We start from the raw sequence: 22,954 nt of genomic DNA, 5'->3' as shown, positions 1-22,954 counted from the left end.
GGAATATTTATAACAGTTTCTATAGTCATCAGTCACTGGGAAACAAAATGTCTACCAGCTGTGCCTACAGTGTTAAACCACGCTGGATGCCTGTAAGAAAAACCTTAGTCAGAGAGACACCTGGAACCAAACAAACACTGGCACAACTATAGAGGTCATTGGATATACAGCGTGGTGGTGGAAACCGGGAACAGTTTAGCACTCATCTTACACCACATCACTCAATAAGAGGGGTCAAGCGTCATGTTGGGAGTTACTTTTTGGCAGTAGAAAATGTAAAAAGTGAATACATTTTGAATTCAGGCAGCAACACCAAAGAGGTCAAGGGCTGAATAGTTCCCAGAAGGTACTATTCTTTTCAGGAACATTTCAATTATTTCTATACTTGGTAGTTTTTTAAAGAATATATATATACATTTCTGCCTTCAGCAAAGCATCTTTTTAAAATTCAGCCTGGAACACTGCAGGCCTGAATATTACAGTACCTTCTATACACTCGTAGTCAAACAAGCTGAATTCACAGCCTCCATTATAACTTCAGATTTTCAGACTGCATTACCTTATCCTTGCCTTAGCAACCGCATTACTTTGATTTATAGACGAGCAACAATGGTGCCATCTTGTGGTGAGAAGTAGGATACTACCACTTAGTGAAAATACAGAACTTTAGTTTCAATATGGCCAAAAATCAATTTTATCCCCTGATTTATGCAATTTTACATATCTTTGATGTTCAAAGACAATTTGCTACAAGTGTAAATGAGTAGAAGCTATGATAGAAAAAAGTAATAGAAAGAGCATATACAGTATAATAAAATAAGACATGACAACATATATATCACATCAGGTAGAAATTAATTACAATGTTCCCTATAAACTGATGGTATTGTGATTAATATCCAATATAACACACACCAATATTGTATTAGTCACTTCACTTTTTATACAGTCTTTTAGTCTTTAAAAACAGTTTCAATATGTCAAATTGATTTTAGCTGGAGAAATGTTCCCATACTTCAAAGTTACTGATCTGTTCACTCTGTTGTTTATTTACCTCACAGTTTGCTGCCAGTACCATCATCAGTGACCCTGAGCTTCAGCTCTACCAGATATGATCACAACACACTGGCACTATTCCCAAGATCAGAAGTGAATGCATTAGTAAACACAAAATTTTTCACTACTAAATAATTATGACAAGGTAATTTAGTATAGCATTAAAATAAATAGGTTCTGATTAATCTTTCAGAAATAATGAAATAACTGAATAATTTAAGTAGTTCTTATTAACATTTGCTGAAAGGGCAAGGCACTGACTTTCATCTTTCAAGCAAGTTTCTTCTTGATACTAGATGAGTGTTCCTATCCCAAACCTTAAAAACACAATAAATGGAGACATATCACAGTCATTGTTAACAATTTTATTGTTATTGTTTTCTCGTTGTCAGATAAAAGCAGATAGGGAGGAGCATAATAATCAGAAACAGCGTGCAGCTTTGGGGTTCCTGTCCAAAGCCGGACGAGAGAACTGTCTGAGGTGAGTATACATTAACAACACAGGGCAAACCCCACTGTCATAAATGCTACATAACACTGTCCGCATCATTAACAGTCACAACAACGGCTGCTGTCAGTTTATATGACAGTTAGCTTGTGACACATTGATGACACAGAGTTATTCTGAGGTAAGCTAGAGTTGGCTAGTGTTGTACTGAGCAAATAAAACATCTATACATACTGTATATCTATAGTGTTGTGACTGAGTCATGTCCTGTCCTGTAAGCACAGTTTAGTCTGTAGCTCATCTCTACCTTGGCATAGCTTTGGCATTAGGAGGTAACATGGTAGCGCCCTGTTAGGGGCCATTTGAAAACAAGCGTCGTTGTTCATTTTATGAACATTTAGGGAGTATTTCCCGAGGCCTTGGGCCAGTGAATATAGGGGACTAACTAATACAGAGTTTAAGTCAGCTATTCATATTTCAAGTTTGACAAATAACAGTTTTTTTATATACTGCTAGTGTAATTTGAAGAAAAGCACCCATAGATGTGTATATTTTCTGGGTTATGTACATGTCTAGGCCCAAACGCAGGTACGCTCCCCTCTTTCAATTATAGTGAGATCCACTTTGAAGTGCAGCTTTGCAGTCGTACAAACTTACATGAGCTAAAGCTTTAGCTTATTCCAATACGAGAGAAGGTGCTTGTAGCATGTAGGCCGACGCATTATGGTTTTTCCATCACATTTTGTTTTAGCGTTTTTTCAAACGTTAAAAAAAAAAAAAAAAGAAAACTGAGTAGACTTATTCACTAGTCTAGCTTCACAGGCTGAGTTCAGGTTTGAGACAGACTTTGAAATGAGGGTAGACTACAAAAATGACCAAACAGCAGCATTCAGTTTAACAAAGAAGACGAATGACAAAGATAATTATGATATATTGTCCTAGGCTTGTTCTGCTAATATAAAAAGGTATAAATAACACGTCCTGTTTTGGTTAAACACAGTTAAGATGAAGAAAGTCATTTGAAGATAAAGCAAAAAAAATATATATCAATTCTTCACCGTCTTTATCCACCATTTTTGGGATTACCTGAGATTCCAGTTGTCCCTCAGGGCTTTACGGATTTAATAGCAACAGCACTCGTTGATTGATCGACTGATTTGATCAATCGACTGATTGAGGTTAGAGTCTTACAAACCAGATTGGGTCAAAGACATTCAAGCAAGCAGAGGGCACTCGTATCACCACAAACTAGACCCTTGATACCACACTTTATCCCCACACCAAACTCTCGTTACCCAAAACACACCTGACCTGCAGGCTCAGCACATTCATGTCACCAAGGTCCGTCAAATGACCACTCTGAGAAAGCTAAAAGGCGGCATGTAGCGAAGAAAAGAAGGCTTAGCTTAAAATGGGTGAGGTATCCTTTACATAATTCTCCCTCTAAGGAATTTAGGCTTTTTAATACCATCTTGGAATGCACTATATATTTATATATATTCATATATATACTGTATATTGCCGTTAATATAAGCAGGATAACTTTCGATAAATACAGTTGCCTCCTTACCATCAGAGGCACCTCAGCGAGCTTCAGCACCCTTTCTCCCTTTGATTTATGGGTGTCTTAGGCCCTACATGGGTGCAGGAGACACTTCTTGTTTTTCCTATTTCATCTGATTCAAATATGATATTCCGAACTCCACCGGCTTTGGTCACTCTTCATCCACAGTCTCCGTTTTTGAATCCTCCTCTTTCTGTTCTAGGACCTGCGGGGTGGGACTCGGCAGGGCCGTGACCTCAGAAGCAGCCAATGCAGAGGGGTCTTGTTGGTCAACAATCCTCTGGGTAGATGACTCTTCCTGTGGAAAAGCGTGGATGTGTGAACACAACATTTGGATTAGCATTTAGATGCACTTGATTAGATGCACCTTTTTTGGTATCCACCTTATTCCTGCTCCATGAATTCATGCAAAAATCGACCTGTCCAACCCTGGTCATAAAGAGAGTTGGCTGACACGGATTGGCCCATACAGATAGACCTCCGCGTCACTGTGTCAGTCTAAATGGGGTATAAGTGATGTGGTTCTATGTCTGCTTTGAGATGACAAGTTTCTCTTCCACCTCTTTAAACAAAACAGACCCGACTTTATTACTACGGAAGTACTGATGAGCCTCAGAGCTTTTCAGATTGTTTACTGCTGCAGGCTACTGGTCGCATCAGAATCAATAACTGGTTGTTATACATGGCCACTCCTTCACGTCCTCCTATCGCTCAATAGTAGAAGGTGGGGGTATGATCATATTATTCCGTTTAAGGCTGTGTTCCCACATGATGCATTTTCCTCAGAAAGAAAATAAAAGACATCTGTAGCATACTGCTAACTCTCAGACACAGCTTCAATGAAAGGAATAACCGGAAGTCACACCCATTATTTTACGCAAGGTATCATGGGACTAGTAGTAAGGTGAATAAAGTTGGCCCCTTCTTGGATGCTTTGAGGTCTCAGAGGGCTCCCTTCAGTCTTTGTAGTCCACACGAGCAGTTTCTGGCCAGTTCTGCTTGTTTAAGTTTAATCTGCTGTGACCAAATATTGACCATCCCTGTAATATCTCAAAATGTACTCTGGCTCTTACAACCACCTACCTCTGACTTGACTGCAACATAATGTGTGTAGAGAGGCTATGATGCCAGTAACATGTTTGGCAAACAGTTTTCAGTTTTCAGTGTTGCTGCTAACAGAGCTTTCCCATGGTAGACATTCCCACCTATTGAACACAAGCCTAATTAAATTCGTCATGGCTGTGTTCCACTTAGGTTTGCCAGTACTGTGCATGCTGTGTGCATGGCACAGCTACATGGAATTGAGCCATCGTTATTATACCTGTGCTTTTCCTGCAATGACAAATCAAAATTATATTTATGTTTGAATTCTAGACACTGGACAAATTGCAGGAGAAGAGTGGTTTCTGAGATGCCAAAGCCATCTAAAAGTATATAAACTGAATTAGCTACAACCATCATGAGCCATGAGTCTTATTGATAGTGGTCTGTTTAGAATACTGACTTACTTGCTCTGAGAATCGATGATTCACCTGATCAGCAAACTCTTGCATCTCTCCCTCCTCACCATTTGAATGGCAGCTTGGACTTGGCACCTCAATACCATGGCTTTCCAAAATGGCAGCTTCTGGTTGTGTCAGACATGAAAGCGGAGGTTGTAGAGATATAAATGTGCATGTACTGCACACAGAGACAAAAGCCTCCTCCTGTAATTTCTATAATTACAGATATGAAAAGTTACGCATCATGTTCTTACCTATATTTGCTCTTCTCTTCATCTCCTTCCGACGGTTGGCGAACCAGTTGTACACCTTCAATGCCGTCACACGCTCAAACTCAGACAGCTTACAACCTGAGTGGTGAAACAACAAAACCTTGTGTTTGTCATTAAGCCGAAAAAACTAATTAAATTTTACATGGACCTCTGTTAGAAATTTTGCATTATGATTTACACACATTTTACTGCTGCCTGTCACAGTGTCTTTGTGATACGACCACTGGAAACACTGAATATTTCAGATTCTACACATGGTGACTTTAAGATAAGACAATTCAGATAAAATCAAAACAGGACACACAGTACATACACCACTCACTCTACTTAACAAGAATTATGGCTCATGAGCTCCTCTGTAGTGCTTACATTTTTTAATTAATGCAATTCCAAAAAAAAAAAAAACAATCATTCAACAATCAATCATTTTTATGTTTTTGTGTTAAACCTGCTGCACTGGAAATCTGTGACCCCTAAACTACAGTAGTGTACTACTGAGATATATATATATGTGTGTGTTTGTGTGTGTGTGTATATTCAATTGTGATCACACTAAATCTCAATAATATTTATATATTAGGGCTTCTAAAACAGCCTGTTTCAGACAGAGGCCAATTAAAGAGCCAGTATAAGATGTACATACATATATACAGTACCAGTCAAAAGTTTCCCATTCACTTGAATCAGACAGTGTGTCCAAACTTTTGCCTGGTACTGTATATTCATTTTGACATGTAAATCACACAAAGATATTCCAGCAGAGCCCCAGAATAAAAAAAAAAATATAGACCTGGAAATGTGCATGATATGTCCTCTTTAAACTTCTCTGTGTTCTACATGATAGTAAACTGTATATCTTTGGATTTTGGACTGTTGATCAGATAAAAGTAGACTTTTGAATATATTTCATTGGGTCGTGGGGAATCATGACAGCCATTTTTTTTTAAACAATTATCTGACATTTCATACACTAAACAATTAATCAAGAAAATAATTAGCAGATTAATCCATAATGAAAATAATCGTTAGTTGTCGCCCTAAAGTAAAGAAAAGCAGTGAAAAATGTAATTTATATGCTGGAAACGGCAAATGTTTTGTATTATCACTTGATAAATGACTGAAATTATTCATCAATTATCAAAACAGTTATACATTAATCATCAATTAATCAAAGTATTTCTCACTGAGCTCATTTTGATCGAGCACGCAGAATGCCTCTTTCATTTAAAGAGGGATGACAGGCTTTATCTGAGCTATTCTGAACAGTTGCCTGAGGACAGTTTTAACAAGAACAGGCCTCAGTTCAGTTGGTAACTGTCTGGTAGTACCTGGTTTCTGGATAACTGAGTTGCAGGTGTTGGCAATCTCCTCCCGCTTTGCCTCATCTGGGTACTGGTTCTCCATGAAGAAACTGTGAGAGATAAAAAAAAAAAAACATCCACAGTGTTTGAAAACAGTTAAATTATATTGCTCTGCATTCTTCAGGAGGATGGCAGCGGTCTGAGCAGCGCTGGTTACGCCCTCATTTTACACCTCATCGGCTTTTAGTCTCAGGAAAATATTTATACAGTTAAAGAGCATCTTGACGGCTCCTCGCTGTAAAAGAACAGATTAATGGATGCATTAAGTGGATTCATTTCTGCAATTAAAAGCTTAAATCTCTTCCTAGGCATAGAAAACATTCTTGAGTAAAAGGGAAAAATATGTCCAGGTAAAGATCAACCATTTTTCTCTCCTTACTTTCCCAGTTTTCCTTACTCATGTCTTGGCTTTTTTATATCCTAAGGCTGGAAAAGAATCTCACATTTCAAAACACGTAGGGATCAATTTCTTCTAGCCCTCTCATCCTCTCACCCTCCCGGTTTGCCCTATCCTGTCCACTCTGTCACACACACACACACACACACACACACACACACACTCCACATCATCTTAACCTCTACTGTATCGTCCTTGGGTCTAAACTAGCTCATAAGGATCAGCACTGCGGTAGTATTGCGTAATCCGGGGCCCACTGCTGGTGAGTGTTGTCTGAGGGCCTGTGTGGTCTTATTACTGTGAGTGCCCTGACTGCACCCTATACTTACAGCAAGCGTGTAAAGAGAGAAATCAATGGCACACAGTGGGTTGGGACTGTAGAGGGATGCCTACTCTTCTTTCTCAGCATCCTTCTGAGAAAGACTGTCTGGGACAAATGTGTTACAGAGAAGCAGAGACACAATACCCCTAATAAAAAAACTGCTTAATACACTGAATGGTAATGCCAAGAGCCAAAAGCAGGATGTCAACGGTGAGCCAGTAAAGGACATTCACCCTGGGAAGGTTATTAAATTCCACATTTATCTCGAGCAATGCTGCATTCACATCATGTGGGAATAACGGTACATGACTTGATTGCTGAACTTGCGAGTACTGATCTGAAGCCATCAAATACAAAGAGATGTCTTCTGCAGACTTAAGTTGTTCATGATTAGCTTTTCATCAGTAAACCAAACACAGAGATGCAAAATTAAAAACAAATAAAATCTTGTAATTACAATTTTATCACAAAACGACTCTTTATTTAACATAAAATCTTCACTTGATGTTTAATTAATGATGATGCTTGAATAAAGAAAGGCAAACCTTGAGTTCCTGAGTAGTGTTTATTACCCCTTCAAATTCGAGTGAGATGGTATTTTCAAGGAAACTCCCATCATTCCTACATGAGATGAACGCAGCTCATACTCCTTTTACATCACGTAAGACCGGTCTAGCACAGAGGGAGTCTTCCTTTCTACTAATCGTGCTTCATCCCGTCCTCGCTCCTACGTCCTCTAGCCCATGACCCGGAAGACTGCTGTCATCCAGGATGCCTAAATCCCTTAAATGTGTCTTGGAAGTGACGAGGAAGGAGGAGGCTGATTAACTGATCTAATGGGTCACTGTGGCTCAGCAGGTGGAGCGGTTCGTGCGCTAATCGGAAGATCGGTGGTTCGGTCCCCGGCTCCTCCAGTCCTCGTGTCAAAGTGTCCTTGGGCAAGATACTGAACCCCGAATTGCTCGTGAAGGCTGTACCATCAGTGTGTGAGTGTGTGAATATCCTGATGAGGAGGTTGGCAGCTTGCATGGCAGCTTCTGCCATCAGTATATGAATGTGTGAGTGTTGACATGCAGTGTAAAGCCATATGAGTGATTGGGAGACTAGGAAGGCGCTATATAAATGCAGTCCATTTACTATAAATGAAATTGACATAAATGAAACGGACGGGCTGCTGTGGAATTATTGCATGAATGTAATCCTGTAAATTAAGCAAATGACCCATGGAAACAGCAACAGCAGCTTTAATGTTATTTATGTTTATTCATAAAGTAAACATTTGTAGATGTGTGTATAATCTGAGTCACAATATTTTCTTCCTTCAGTCCAAATGCTTTTCTTTTTCTTATGATGTGCATCTTAACTCAACAGAAAAAAGGAGGTCCGAATATTATTCCTATACAGCTGCACAATAGTGATTATCACTAGTCCTATGATATCCAGTCTGAGTCTGAACAGCCTTCAGCCTTTGATAAACAACTTACAGACTGTATTTTGAGCGTTTATATCAGATTTTATTGCTCCTGCATGTCCACTCTGTTCTTTCAGTAATAAATTTATTTATTTTTTAGTGTTACTATCAGTGTTCACACACAGTTATTACTATGAGGCCCTGGTGCTACAGATCAGTATTAGTATTAATAGTTAAAACTGCTACTTGATTTGTTGAGATGCTGCGCTTTATGAGTAATTACCATCATCTCTAAATGATGCAGGAATGAGTTTCCCATGAGGTACATACAATCCCACCATCTTTGCATCTTTATTCTCGCATCTCTCTAGCTCGTCCCTGTTGGGAGGAGCTGAGACGTTCACTCACCTCTCCATGATTGATTGGCACTCCTTCCTCCAGGTGAACCTGCTTCCTCTACGCAACCTCAGAGGCCCGCTCACTATCCCCGCCCTGTCGCCAGCCATGATCCCCGTCCTCCAGTCAGGTTCCTCCTTCACCAAAGAACGCATTGATAAGGTGGCACCTGAGGAAGAGAGCACATGTGACGATTTAACTGTGGAGAAGTTACATGAAAAGAGAGGACTCCAGCTGCCTGTTGCACCACCTGTATGGAAGTTTGATTAGGATAGCTGAATCACATATAAACATGGTCGTTAATAATAAAACATTAACGAAAGTCTCTGAAAAACTCCCTTCTTGGCAAAAAGTCTACTAAAGTAAACACATCAACGGTTGTAATCCCCATCTCCAGTGAACAGTAACTGTACAACACAATACAGAGTGTTAATGTGTGTACATTTTAAGTTATATCTCAAAGGGAAACTTCTGTATTTTTCAACCTGGACCCTATTTCCCAAATTGGTCCAGTAATAAGAGAGCACTTCAACCGGCGACCGCTAAATGGTCTGCAGTGTAATCTGACGGAGCAACAGCACCCCGTCAATGTATGTCCACTAAAAGTACTTGTTTGCCACTGACAGGCTCAGATTATTATTATTATTATTATTATTATTATAGGTGTCTGACAACATTATGGACAGGACCATACAGAGAAATAAAATGTTTTCTTTTACCTTTCGCTTGATCCGGTCTGATGCCAGCTGAAGCGCTCTCGCTCAATACTGGACCAGTTAAAAAACTGTTGTCCCCATTAATCACTTAGACGCAAAAAGATGGGAAAGTAGGGTCCAGGTTGAAAAATACTGAAGTTTCCCTTTAATTATACGTAGAACTAACTTGACTTACAACGAAGACTTAACTCCATGGCAACGCCAAGTAGCTCAGTTACTAGTTTCAACACATAGGTAGTGCAACAGCCTGCTGGTAGTTTGGCAAAGTCAAGAGAATTTCAATAGTATGGAGCTGCTGCATTATTAGCATTAGGGGTACAATCTGATCATTTATCTCTGCCAAGCAAAGAAAAGCGATTTGAGACAGCTGAAACGCTTCCCCAGACAGCAGAGTGGCTAAGGGGTGAGTGGCATGCAGGCGTCTCCTGTGGCGAGCTGCTGAGGCCAGGGCAGGGAGGACGTGGTTACCTGGCTGGGCTTGGGCGGCTGTGGCGGCAGCAGTGTACCACGGCAGCAAATGCATCAGCAGCTCTCTCTGCCTGCTCCACACTGGGTTGGGGTTGAGGTTGGTGTTGGGGTTGGGGAGGATGTTGGGGAGGCTGCCACTTGCCCCTGCTAGCGTGCCGTCTCTGTCCCCTCCCCTGGCCCTGGGCATGGGACTCACGCTGTGCTGGCTTTCACTCCACCTCAGCCCTTCAGTCGGGACAAAACCAATGGTCAGGCAGGCCGAGGCCTTAGATTAAGATTAGAGACACCAGTTTGGGCAAACGTAATTGGAGAGTGAGAGTTTCAGTATTGATTATGACACTCGTGTGGACCTGCCTGGCAGTTTTCAGTCGTTGTCAATTGAAAAATAAATATCTGCCAATTAGAAGTCAATGTGACTGATGACATCGCTTCTTTTGCGACTCAAGATTGGCAGGTCAATAGAAGCCTAAATCAGAAGCAAAGCATTGTGGCCACTTTGGATTGGAACCATTGCAGAGAGAAGTAGTTCTTGTTAGTTTGTTAGCCATGTAGGAATGAAAACCAGCACCAGAGTACCTCCAGCATCAGGGCTGAGAACTACACAGGAGCTACGGCAAAGCTTGGGTGGGTGGGGGGGAGTAGAAATAAAAAATTCAAAAAAACAGAAAGATTAAGATGAAGGGGGGCAGCAGATGGTCCGTCAGAGGCTTTGTTCATAACATAGAACTGTTCATGTAAAAAATGTGACTTTTTGACATGATGTATTGCATGCTACCTGAAACAAACCAATAAAAAGCCGTGAGCATCTTTAGCCGTACGTATGCTGTCGCCGTTTAAAAATCATACGGATTTTTTTTTCCCCCAAGTAGCCCCCATTCCTGTATCCTAGGACATGGAGAGGTCAGCGCCGACCCAAGCTGTTACTCTACCCTGTACAGACAAACCACATTCACCCACTACTGTTTCATTTCCAAACCAGAAGCCTTAACAGTATTGATTAGCATCTCTTGTGACAGGACTACCTTTATCATTTGTCTTTCCTCTGAAATTATAGATTTGTCTCGTGTCCTTCCGGGGCCTCGCTGCCCTCGAGGACCAGGATGGAGTTAGTGATGTGGGGGTTTACCATGCAGGAGGATAAGGGGAGGGGTGGGGTGGGGTTGGGGTGGAGGTAGATGGAAGGGGAGGGTTAGCAGGCAGCAGCTCACACAACACAAAAAATAAGATCCCTTTTTCATAGAAGCCTTAATTCCATCCATAAGTAACACAATGACAGAATGTTTTGGTCATGGGTTTCATGCACTTTCTGTAATAAAACATCTAAAAGCAAAAATATTATCAGATGGGGGAACCTGGGACAAAATCTATTCAAATGAGGGTCTAATTTGTGTCAGTTTAGGGGTCCTTGATGTGAAAAAGTTGAAGAACAACTGATCTAATCTATTATCATTAACGTTCAGCCGTAGGACCACGATCTGCGCTCAATCTCATAATTAGCCTTTGTGTGCCTGACATCCATCATCCCTGTGATGATCTATAATCCCGTCCTCTGCTCCGTAACAGTCCAACCCTCACCTGGGTTATTCCTCTCCAGCAGGTACCAGCGGTAGAAAGCTCTGCGCTTAGAGTCGCTCATCTCCAGGCCTTGCTGCAGCAACCACTGGGAGATGTAACTCTGGCTGATGCCTGTGTGAGAGAAGTAATGTAATGTTGTCTTAACACATAAAAAGACATTTGTTTTATCTCGCGGTGTGCCCGTAGCATCTGTAGTATCTAGAGCTCTGAAATGCTCCTGTTATGAAGCCGTCCTAATATCAATACTTTCATTAAGAACTTGTGATTGGTGCAATACTTTTCCAGAGGAGGATGGGAAACTTATGTGAACATGCTGCAGCTTGTGATTGCAGCATTAACCTACTGCATTATTCTCAATCTATTAACATACTAAGTAACCCATTTTCAAAAGTCCATTAAAGGCTGTACTACGACTGTAGTCAGCGAAATTCACGTCATTTTTGTTGAAAATATTCAACTTGAGCGAAAAATGTGTGTATGGCGGAGCTGGACCAGGGGATTCAGCTGCGGCTTGCTGACAGACAGCTGTTGAGGGCCGGCCAGCTCTGGAGGAAAGAACCGGGGAGCACGTTGGTGCTGCTGATGATTTCAGGAGGAATAAACACACACCAGACCACCACACCAGTCACACTGGATTCTGCTCTAATCTGGAGGCATTTAGCAGCAGCAGGAGTTTATTTTTTAAACTTTTGGGATAAAAAAAAATTGATTTATCTTCACTTTCACTTCTAACTTAGTCAGAACTAACACCAGAGTCACACCCCCCCCCTCTCAGCTGCTGTCATCAGTTTATGTTTTAAAGTGATGCTGTATTTAGATATCAACATGTATTAACATGTCGCTGGCGTATTCATGCTGTTATGTTGAGTGTAGACGGAGCAGCTGATGTTTACAGCTCTGATCGATCTGAACTCCACTCAGAAAACAAGCATTTTAAAATTTGTTTGCTGGTTGTCTTGCAGACAGACGGTCGGCATCATAATGTCGTTATTTTGGCATCTTTTTGATTCATTTATTGCAATTAAATCACAGCAAAAATCTGAGTTTATTTTGGGCTCGTAGCACTTAAAGGTCTGTAGTTGTTGTCTGGGAAGTGCAGTAAATCAACAGAGTTTTGGGGGGAGTGTTGTGAGACAGGTTAAAACAGTCTATCACAGCAGAACAAACAGAGAGGAGCTGATAATGTATCTCTCAGTGTTTACACATATGTGTCGGTATGACTGTTGTTAGCAGGAAGCCATCATGATGGGAGGGAGGCTGAGATTCAGTAACATCACCGTGATGGCACCTCATTGTCCGGGTGGGGACTGGTCGGTTCCTGCAGATGCTTGCTGGTTTTTTTGGGGCGAATAAACACAAATGATCCCGCGGTCAAACTCACGTGAGTAACTGCAAGGTGAAAATTCGGCGGCGCAACATGCAAAAGGGCTGAGTGAAGGTGGATATAGATCAGCGGGTGTGGTGATTATTAACATCACTGCATCTCATAGCTGTGAAAACAGTTAGGCTAAACGTGATAACGACAGCTCAACAAATGGAAAGCTTTTCTTTCGCAGCCAAAAGTCACATGGAGCAGTTTTTACTATAATGATGATCATAAATAATAAAGAAATTGATTTGGTGAAGCTGTTTATATCATTATATGGGATCAAAGCTATTTCAGCAATAATTCTAATTTATCTCATCTTGTACAAAGTCACATAATTTAGTAATTAATGTTACACAACAGCGTTTACAATGCAATGTGTTTCAAGGATAAAACACTACTTTTGCTAAAAAAGAAAGTTGGAGAAGAAGCCGACATCTTCATAAAAAGCAGAATATGGAGTAATAACCAACCAGTGTGATGTGTGTAGAGGTGTGTGTGTGTGTGGTTATACTGTAGCAGCCTGGTGTCATTCAGGTGATTTAATGAAGGTAAACACACACACACACAGGTTGAACAGTCGTGCGTAACGGCACTGCGCTCTGGCGCGGCGCTTCTCAGAGGCTGAGGGGTTTATCAATACATCAGTCCTGCTGCATTCAGACGCTGCAGGGATTTAATGAAGTGAAAGAGAAGTTTTTCATACAGTATAAACAGCAGTGGACAACAGATACTGTACTGAGCATTCATTTATAGATCAATGCAGACTGACTTTCCTGCTTTGACCACACTAAACTTCTGTGCTGAGTGTTTAATTGAAACTAATTATATTTCAAGCATTAATCTGTTGTTGCAGAGCGTCTGCGGTGAGTATATAGTTTGAGACACGGGTGGCTGAGATTTTATAAGGATGTTGTATGACTGCAGTGTTCTGCTACAGTCATACATCATAGTTCTGTTTTAGCAACAGCTTTAACAACAACAACAGCAGCTTTGTCAAAAAATATTTGCTGAACAGTACGGCTGATCAAAATTGTCCGGAAACAACTCAGAAAAAATATGAAACATCTTAAAAATGCCAAAATACACCAGAGGGGATTTAAAGGAGTCTGGTGACGTGTAGCTTACTGCTCTGTATCATAGAGCCTCATTGTTGTCCAAATGTTATTTAAAAAACCCCATCAATGAGCCCCACTGTCACACTGACATGTTCCTTCATAATGATCAACATGGGTACTGTAGTTTATTTCAAGTTGATCCAACGTTCATCGTCATGGAGCCATAAATATTTGTTAGACCAGCATAGCCGCGGTTGAAAACAGTCCTCCACAAACGCACGACTTATTCCTGTTTAAGTAACATTTGCCAGAACTACAGCGCCCGGCTGTTTTAGGAAATTATTTAACCTTTTAAAAAAAGAAGAAGAAGAAGAGAGTGTACATTTGTGAGCCATTTTTGAAGATTTACATTTTCAGTAGGTACCGATGGGTTTAATGTCACAGACAGGAGAGGAAAATGCAGAGTAGTTCAAGGGATTTATTGACAATATGAAAAATATGAATTATAACCGACCTTTATCCTATTATTATTATTATTATTATTATTATTATTGTTATTACCATCATTATTATGTAATATTATAATTACTGTGTATTTTATATCACATTTTTTCTATTTAATTAATAAAGGATTGCTGTACCATCTATAATGTCATAATTTACGCTAAAACTACACCTAATAATTATCTTCATTATCAGTCAATCTACTCATTATTTGCTGAGTCTGATGTGAGCCAACAAACCGCAGAATTTTACAAGTTACAATAATCAAATCCTCACATTTGAGAAGGTGGAACCAGTGAATGTTTGTCTATCTAATAACTAATCTGTTAATCTACTAGTCATGTCAGTGCTAGTTGTAACTAGCCACTAGAGATATTTCACATGTATCCTTGTATCTGTCCAGTAAGGTGTTCAGACTTTGTAAAAGCAGAGTACCTGTGACTTGTCCTACGATTGCCTGAGAGATCCTGCGATTGTTGAGGAAAGTTTTGATCTCTTCTTTCACCAGGTTGCTGTCTCTCCTGTAAAAAGCAACAAAAATCCCATCATTACACGGTGGTTAAAAACACCAGCCTTTGCTCTGACTAACCTTATTCACTGAAGCCTCTCTTTTTTCAGCTATCCCCAAACACCTGACCTGAATTAACTCAACTAAATTCTGGAGAAGAAGCCTGCAGCTCCAGGGACAGTAGCTGTCATTATCTGATGTTATAACAGTCTCTCTTTGTCTGTACTATTCTTTTAGTCTTTCCAACTCGTCCTCACCCAGCACTAATTCATCTCTAGCTCTCTCTCCCCGCTCACCTCATGTACTCCTCCACCTTCTCCTCCAGGTCCCACTCCTCTTCTCCCATCATGTCGTAGCTGAACGACCGCTGGACAGCCACGCTGGGAGGGTAGAGGGGAGGAGGGGAGGCCTCGTAGCTATGGCTGGGGGACAGCGCGGCGCCGTCCAGGCCGGAGGTCTGCGTGGTGGCAGAGGCGAGGGACAGCGAGGAGGAGGAGGATGAAGAAGATGAGGACGGGGCCGGGGCGGCTGTGGTGGGCGTGTTGTTGGATGGGGCCGGGTGAGAGTCACAGTGCGACGGGCGGTGGTCCGGGTCCAGCCTCTCCAGGGACTCCAGAGCGTGGATGATCTGAGGTTTGGTCATACCTGATAGGCGCAGGCGCTGCAGGAGGTCGATCTGTTCGATGGTGTAGCGTGGCTCCACCTCATAACACTCCATTCTGGCATCTGCAAACATAATGTGGGGGGGGGGGGAGGTGTAAGTTTTGTCAAAGTGAATATGAGACTGGCCTTTTGAGTGCTGATTAGAATGAAATACAACACCAATTTTGTAAGTGAATATGAACCAACTGTAGCCCTATTAATACACCAAAGGTTCTGATTGGCTGAGTTGATTTCTCACCAGATAAACAGCACGCCAAGACTTCACAAAGTGTTACCAAGACATATACTGCTATATTTATCTCTATTCAGCTCCTTTTATAGACCTGGAATTTGGATAATACAGTATTTTGACTTTTTCAGAACCCGCACACACACACTGATAAATGATGAAAGGATTATTAATAGATTAAGAAACGCAAATAAAAAAGGACATGTAAGGCTGAATTCAAACACTACACTTCCTTTGTCAGGGTGAATACACATTGAATGCAATGTGACAACCGTTTTTGATTGTATCATTACAATAAAAAAAAAACAACTTCAGAGCTATGCACGTACCAGAGTGGTTAATAAAACTGAACTTAGGACAAAAACAGACTGCATTCTCTCCTCTCAAGAACCCTTGGGTCATTCAAAATTTTGGCACCCTTTCAAACACTTGGCACAGACTCTTGGGGCTAACCTTGCTCCATTTGTCCAGGGTGGAATTAAAGTAAGATCACCTTGGCATACATAACCTAACTTCAAGTCCAGTCGGCCTAGTCATATCCATCCATCCATCCATTTTCTGTACCTGTCTACCCTGTGCAGGGTTGCGGGGGGGGTCAGCCATAATATTCTCTGTTTGTTTTACTGAGAGATCATTCAGAAAAATCTGGCAATTCCACACGACCTTGCTTACTTGAAAAGGTACACATCTGGAACAACATAACTTAATATATTTTACAAATGTGTTGAAACCGGTCTTCAGCTCAGCATAGTGTGATTTCATGTTTTTACACACTCACATGTCCACTAAAACAAAGAGCGGTGAGCTACAACAACAGATTCAACTGTCTTTAAAAAGTTGATCTTGTTTTGAGGATGTATGCCGGATTTACCAGAATGATACAAGGATTTAAAAGATGCTTCAGATCCAGTACTGTCACATGTGTATCTTTGTTAATAAGCAAGAAAAAGTTAACTTGCCAGATTTTTTTTTTTATAAAGATCTCAGTTTCACCTTTTGTGTGTTTACAGGTCATATCTTGGCACCTATCAGGGATAACTTGAAGAAACAGTCAGACAGTTTAATCACATTGAGAGTTCTTTCTGTGCAATAAACAAAAAGATTAAGCAACTAAGCAGCAAGCTGGCTTTGACTTAAAAAAAGTAAACCGGTGTCCCGTCACCTTACCTGATGGAGGGGGCGACACGGACAGGCACCCCGGGAGTGGTTCAGTGCGTGGGGTCGCAGCGGGGACACACCACTGTCGCATGGCTCAGCGGAGCTCGGCTCGGCTGGACCTCTACGGAGACAGGAGACCTGCTGCAGTGGGTTGCGGTTTAAGCTGCCTCTATCAGCATGCTGGCAAACCTACAACAGCAGATGACTCGCTAGCAGGCTATCTTGGCTAAGCTATCACAGTCAACTCTGGTTGGTTCCCCTGAGCACCAGCCTGGATAGCTGCTGGCTGCCATAACGTTGTGTCAAGTCAGACAGTACTACACACACGGAAACAACCTTTATATTCAGAATAAAAGCACGTTTGTGGCATCTTTGTGTAAGCAAGTTTTTGAAAGTTTCTTGAAAGTTTACCAGAAAAACATAATTAACTAGAACAACTATTTCCCTCAAATTATATTCTCAGGAGTTTTCACTTAAAACAAAGAATAAGTAATAAATAAATACATTACCAGTCAAAAGTCTGGCCAAACTTTCCCATTCACCTGAATGACAAAGTCTGTCCTGGCACTGTCAGTTAACATATATAAAAGCTATAGGAGCACAAAAAACTATTGTTTTCATTACTTTTTACCCTATTGTTTGTCTAATCACTCTATCTTTACTGTGTAAAATGGATAAAAGTGCAATATCCCATTCAGAAGTTCACAGCATCCCAGGAGGTGCTGTTAAATTGCTTACACCAACTACATGACAATTGAAGGACCAGTGTGTAGGATTTAGTAGCATCTAGCAGTGAGGTTGCAGATTGCAACCAACTGACTAACCCTCCTCTCACCCTCCCCTTCCAAGTGTGTAGGAGAACCTACAATGGCAGAGAAACTTGGGAAAAATGTGACAGGCCCTCTCTAGAGCCAGTGTTTGGTTTGTCCATTCTAGGCTACTGTAGAAACGTGGTGCAACATGGCGGGCTCCATGGAAGAGCGCCCGCTCCCTTTGTAGATATAAAGGGCTCATTTTAAAGTAACAAAAACAAAATGATTCTTGTTTTTAGGTGATTATACAATAGTTAAAACATACTTATGAATATTGTATTGAATTTCTGCCAATATATCCCCCTAAATCTTACACACTGATCCTTTACCAGTCCACATCCTAAGATGATACAGAACAAAGAAAAGCAGCTTTCACATTTGTCCTTGGTGAATGATTTCAATAGTGAATTATTAAAATTGTAGAAAATGTTTCTATCAATTGACTCATCAGTTATTGGCCATTAAATATGATCAATGAACGAAATGTTTGGGGACAGAAATGACACACTTATTTTGAAGGACACAGGAAGCTCTGCCGTTCAGTCTGACTACGTTTACGCTGTCTATCTTGTATCAGCTAACAACTTAACTAAAACTTGCACCTTGGAGGCTACAGTGACAGTACTTCAAATTGGCCACTATGTACGAAACATATACGGTTATACGTGACTGCAGTTAAACATTATGGATATTTCGTCGAGAAGGTGGGTTACAGCCAGCTGCTTGAGAGTTAGCTCGCTAGCTAGCTTCGTTAGCTGATAGCTAGCAGCGGAGTGTCCCACCGCGGAGCAGCTCTCTCTTACCTCCCGTAGCCGTGGAGAGACAGCTGCAGCCGGCTGGACGGAGAGGAGGGGACCGTAAAAGAACTGTAAAGAAAGTGGGTGTCCGCCAAATCCCGCTACGGAAAGTAACTCCTCGGTCCGGGGCTGGATGCTCACTAACGAGCAAAGGGGGGACGGTGCAGGGTCATATTGTCTTTCAGCTATGCAGTGGGGAAACAGTGTATGCAAATGTGAGGAGTCTGTCTCAATTTATGACCCCTCACCGACACCACTGTCAAGGCGGCAAGAATTATGTTCATGACTTCCGGTTGTGATCCAGCTACTGAAACATTTTTGTCCACCACATGGTGCCAGAATAAAAGAAAAGGCTACATTTTAGTGACATGATTTCGAAATAATAAAAGAATGAAAACAATGCGCATACAGTACATTTACAGTAAGCAGACTATTCAGTAGCGTTTTTCTACTTTTCAACAGTTACATTTACCCTTTTATTTTGGCTGTTGCTAAAGGAAACATGTGCACTAAATCTGATTGTCTTGACGCAGCACCACCCAACACATATAAACTGGTTTTCTCATCTGCAAGCATTGATTGAGCAAGTAGTTATATGAAAGGGAGGTAAACAACTTCAGTAATATAATAATAATAATAATGTTCATAACAATAATAATAATAATGCATGATAATGATGATAATAACAATATGCCAAAATTCAGTTTAGTCCTAACAACTTTCCAAATCCCATACACACTGGTAAGGATTTATAGGCTATTGCTCAAGGTTTCCTTGCACTTGTCACAAGGAAAAAACATTGAACCTGTCCTGTAATGGATTCAGTCGCTATTTGTATGTAACATAGCCTTCTTCCTACATCATCACTGATGAAGCCAAGTGAAGGTAACTGTCTAAAACCAGAAATTCTCATCATAAATCATTGAAATATTAGCGGCTGATACCTTGCAGTGTGGAAAGGTTGTTAGTACTGCTAAGAATCAACATTAACAGCTCTGTATTGCTTTCAGCTGCTTTGAACATATTGTTTGGTTCACTTGTCCCATCATACCTTTCCTCGGGGTGAATTTTGCTGATGTAGCTCACACAAACTGGTTTATACTACCTGTGCAGAGCCAATTTGAAGGTTGATGGTGAAGTAGTCAAGTAGCTACACTTTCAAAAAAAGACACAAGAATTGTACATTTTGGAGAAAAACAGCTCACAGCCATTCTTGGCAAGGTTTTTATTTGTACCTTTACCATTTGAACCAAAAGTGCATCTGTGCAACCCAACTTAATCATTTATATTCACCTTTAAACAAAACATTCCTCTTATAACACAGTGCTGCAGTGCACATAGACAGAATTGTGTTTAATAGAGCTGAGCTGAATGCTGCTGGGGCTTTGATCCCAGTTACCTCCAATTATTGTAGGGTGTTTTCAAGCAAGGGGTCAGACTGACAGTGCATTTTAGCATTGTGATAATTTGAATTCCAAACAAAAAAGTTTCTGCACTATTATGTACCAGCCCTGAATATTAAGCTCCTGCATTCTGATATCAAGCTGGACAATATCACGGTTGTTTAACCCTCCCTGTTAGCCCTTCAAGGTGAAATAAATTGATTTTGCCACTGAAGTCTTCAGTGAGATAGGCATTCAGCCTCTTTCTAAAAGGTGGGTTCAGTGGTCAACCTGAACTTGTGTTTGCAGCCTTGTGTTTCTGCTAAGTAATGTGGTAGTGCTTGGCTACCACTCCCCTCAGCCCTAGATATGAAGGGGCCTCAGCTGCATCCTTGCATTTTTATACCTTGCTGACAGCCTACGTATTTGCTGGAAAGACTGAATATGAACTGATGAGTAATCTAATAATATATGCTAAATAGTAAATGGACTGCACTTATATAGCGCTTTTCTACCTTAATGGACAAAGTGCTTTACAGTTTTTGCCTCTCATTCATCCATTCAAACACACACTCACACACTGATGGTGGCAGAGCTGCCATGCAAGGCGCTGGCCTGACCACTGGCAGCAACTTCTTGCTCAAAGACACTCCGACACATGGACAGGAAGAGCCAGGGATCAAACCTGCCCGGAAGCTTGAAGATAATGTAATGGTGTTCTGCTTCACCCCATCTTGAAAATGTATTTTCTGATTGCAAAAGCTCTTTTAAATGATTATATTTAACTACTAGTGCATTTTCTGTCCCTTAGGAATTTTCATATTATGAAGCAGTTATTGGTTTTCTTATTAGTTTTTTTTTTTTGGAGATAATTGTATTTGAAGTGGCATTACAACACCCTTAAATGTCTATTTTAATCCTTAAATAACCTGTAGTACCCTGAACAGCAATGGACTTGTGAATTAGTGTTTATAGCAATCTCTCTGACTCCCTCCCTCCCTCTCGCTCTCTCTCTCTCTCTCTCTCTCTCTCTCTCCAGCCTGTTAGTCAAGGCGTTTGCTATCATCAAGTCCAACAGTGACTGTAGCAGAAGAATGAGTCTATGTTTGCTTTTCCTGATATTCTTCCCTCCCCTTCAGCCTGTGCCAAAACAGCAGTAGTAATAAGCACTATATTAAAGAACCTTTGTGCTTGACGTGCTCAGTTCACTTTGTGTCCAAGCCATCTGTATTCGAGCACTCAGCAGATTGTGTGCCACATCTTTGGGGTGTTTGGTGCTTGTTTTTTTGCATCCTCTGAAACAGCACCATGAACTGGGCCTTCCTTGAGGGCCTCCTGAATGGGGTGAACAAGTACTCCACAGCGTTTGGTCGCATCTGGCTCGCCATCGTTTTCATTTTCAGGCTCCTGGTCTTCCTGGTGGCCTGTGAGAAGGTCTGGGGTGACGAGCAGAAGAACTTTGACTGCGACACCCGCCAGCCCGGTTGTCAAAATGTCTGCTATGACCACTACTTCCCCATCGCCTACACCCGACTCTGGGCTCTCCAGCTGATCTTTGTCACCTGCCCGTCCCTTCTTGTGACACTCCATGTGGGCTACCGAGAAGAACGGGAGCGCAAACACCAGCTGAAGTACGGCAAGGGTTGCACCCCTCTCTACGATGGAAACACTGGAAAGAAGCGAGGGGGGCTTTGGTGGACCTACTTCCTTAGCTTGATTTTCAAGATAACGGTGGACGCTGTGTTTGTCTTCCTTCTTTTCTACATTTATGAGGCCACCTTCTTCCCACCTTTGGTGAAATGCAGCGAGCTGCCATGTCCCAATGTGGTGAACTGCTACATTGCTAGGTAAGGGTAGCTCTTAGTCTTAAATGAAATCTATCTATCTATCTGTCAAAAAACATGTGTCCTCAAGTAAGACTCTAATTTACTTGAGGTCCTGGAATCTCAATGGCTAAACTTGGCCTCTGGCCTGCACTAGCAAACCACATTTTCTAAAGGAATCAATAAATCTTAATAAGGTACTATCTCTCATCTTTGATTATGTGTTCCTCAGGCCCACAGAGAAGAAACTATTCACCATCTTCATGGTGGTGACCAGCTTCGTGTGCATCTTCCTCACCTTCTGCGAGATCGTCTATCTGTGCGGGAAGAGGTTCGTGGAGTGCTGTGGAGGAGGACCCCGTTCCGTGAGAGAAAATTCCTTCATGATGACCAGAACTCCTCTGACTGGGAAGGAGAATTCAGCATACAAGGAGCCTGTCCCGGAGAAGGCCAAGATGATGGACAACAGCAATGGAGACACAGGCAAAGACGGTCCAGCCCCAGTGTACAGCATAGCAGTTTCCTGAGAGACATGAGAGAACAAAATAAACTCTTTGGTAGCTTTTCTACTGTCAGCCAGAATTATCTGTAAAAGGTTAGCAGTTTAAAGGAAATTTTGTTTACAAAGGTCATTTTTAAAAACAATTTTACATTAAAACCATGTAATGTTTTTATCCCTTAATTTTGTTAAGCTGAACATGTATGTAATGCTTTTTGTAAGCTTCTGATCTGACATGCAATGCCTGATGTGCAGAAGATTATTTGCTGTACTTTGACTATTTATGTGATTATTTGTTACATTTTTTGTTGCCTGTTTCTTGAATATCATAGCCACAAAACAAAATTGTTCGATTTGTGTGAACATAAATCAGACTGGAATTTATGCAGAGCTGTATATGAGCACATATAATGTCCTGAACCTGTCCCATTATCAAAGAGAGATGGAAATTATATTTTCTAAAAGAAAAATAAAACATCCTGTCAAATGTACTTTTGTACATATCTTTCTTTTATTTCCGTAGGAAACATTTTGGAAACCTTACTTATTAATTGATAACCTTTGCATCATTCAGGTCATTTTTCAAATCTGTAAAATGTCTTTTCTGGAACCTGTAGTGACTCTGCAACATGCGGGGCAGATAAAATGGTTGCAAAGGAAATTGAAC

At 41.1% G+C, this 22,954-nt stretch overlaps 2 protein-coding genes across 8 annotated transcripts; one reads left to right on the top strand and one right to left on the bottom strand.

Moving 5' to 3' along the window:
- Positions 1-1,406: 1,406 nt before the first annotated feature.
- Positions 1,407-18,817, bottom strand: zgc:91944 (uncharacterized protein LOC436941 homolog). 7 transcript variants are annotated; one of them, XM_044335682.1, is made up of 12 exons: positions 18,590-18,817; positions 16,984-17,163; positions 15,221-15,650; positions 14,852-14,937; positions 11,489-11,599; positions 10,936-10,995; positions 9,914-10,138; positions 8,742-8,898; positions 6,171-6,253; positions 4,825-4,920; positions 4,577-4,695; positions 1,407-3,366 (listed from the first exon to the last, which is right to left on the bottom strand). In XM_044335682.1, the coding sequence occupies exons 2-12, from the start codon at positions 17,063-17,065 to the stop codon at positions 3,220-3,222; spliced, it is 1,596 nt and encodes a 531-aa protein (XP_044191617.1). In that variant the 5' UTR covers positions 17,066-17,163; positions 18,590-18,817; the 3' UTR covers positions 1,407-3,219. The 7 variants fall into 7 exon arrangements, with proteins under 7 accessions (XP_044191617.1, XP_044191616.1, XP_044191619.1 ...); XM_044335681.1 differs by having other exon boundaries at positions 16,984-17,095; XM_044335684.1 differs by lacking the exon at positions 18,590-18,817 and adding an exon at positions 16,381-16,898 and having other exon boundaries at positions 16,984-17,074.
- Positions 18,818-19,036: 219 nt separating this feature from the next.
- Positions 19,037-22,727, top strand: LOC122969737 (gap junction beta-4 protein-like). The gene is made up of 2 exons (XM_044335688.1): positions 19,037-21,812; positions 22,021-22,727. Exons 1-2 carry the CDS (start codon positions 21,274-21,276, stop codon positions 22,313-22,315), a joined length of 834 nt encoding a protein of 277 aa, XP_044191623.1. The 5' UTR covers positions 19,037-21,273; the 3' UTR covers positions 22,316-22,727.
- The last annotated feature ends 227 nt before the right edge of the window (positions 22,728-22,954 follow it).

This window comes from Thunnus albacares, chromosome 19 (assembly GCF_914725855.1).
Source record: "Thunnus albacares chromosome 19, fThuAlb1.1, whole genome shotgun sequence".
NCBI lineage: Eukaryota > Metazoa > Chordata > Actinopteri > Scombriformes > Scombridae > Thunnus > Thunnus albacares.
This window is presented reverse-complemented; position numbering and strand designations above follow the sequence as displayed.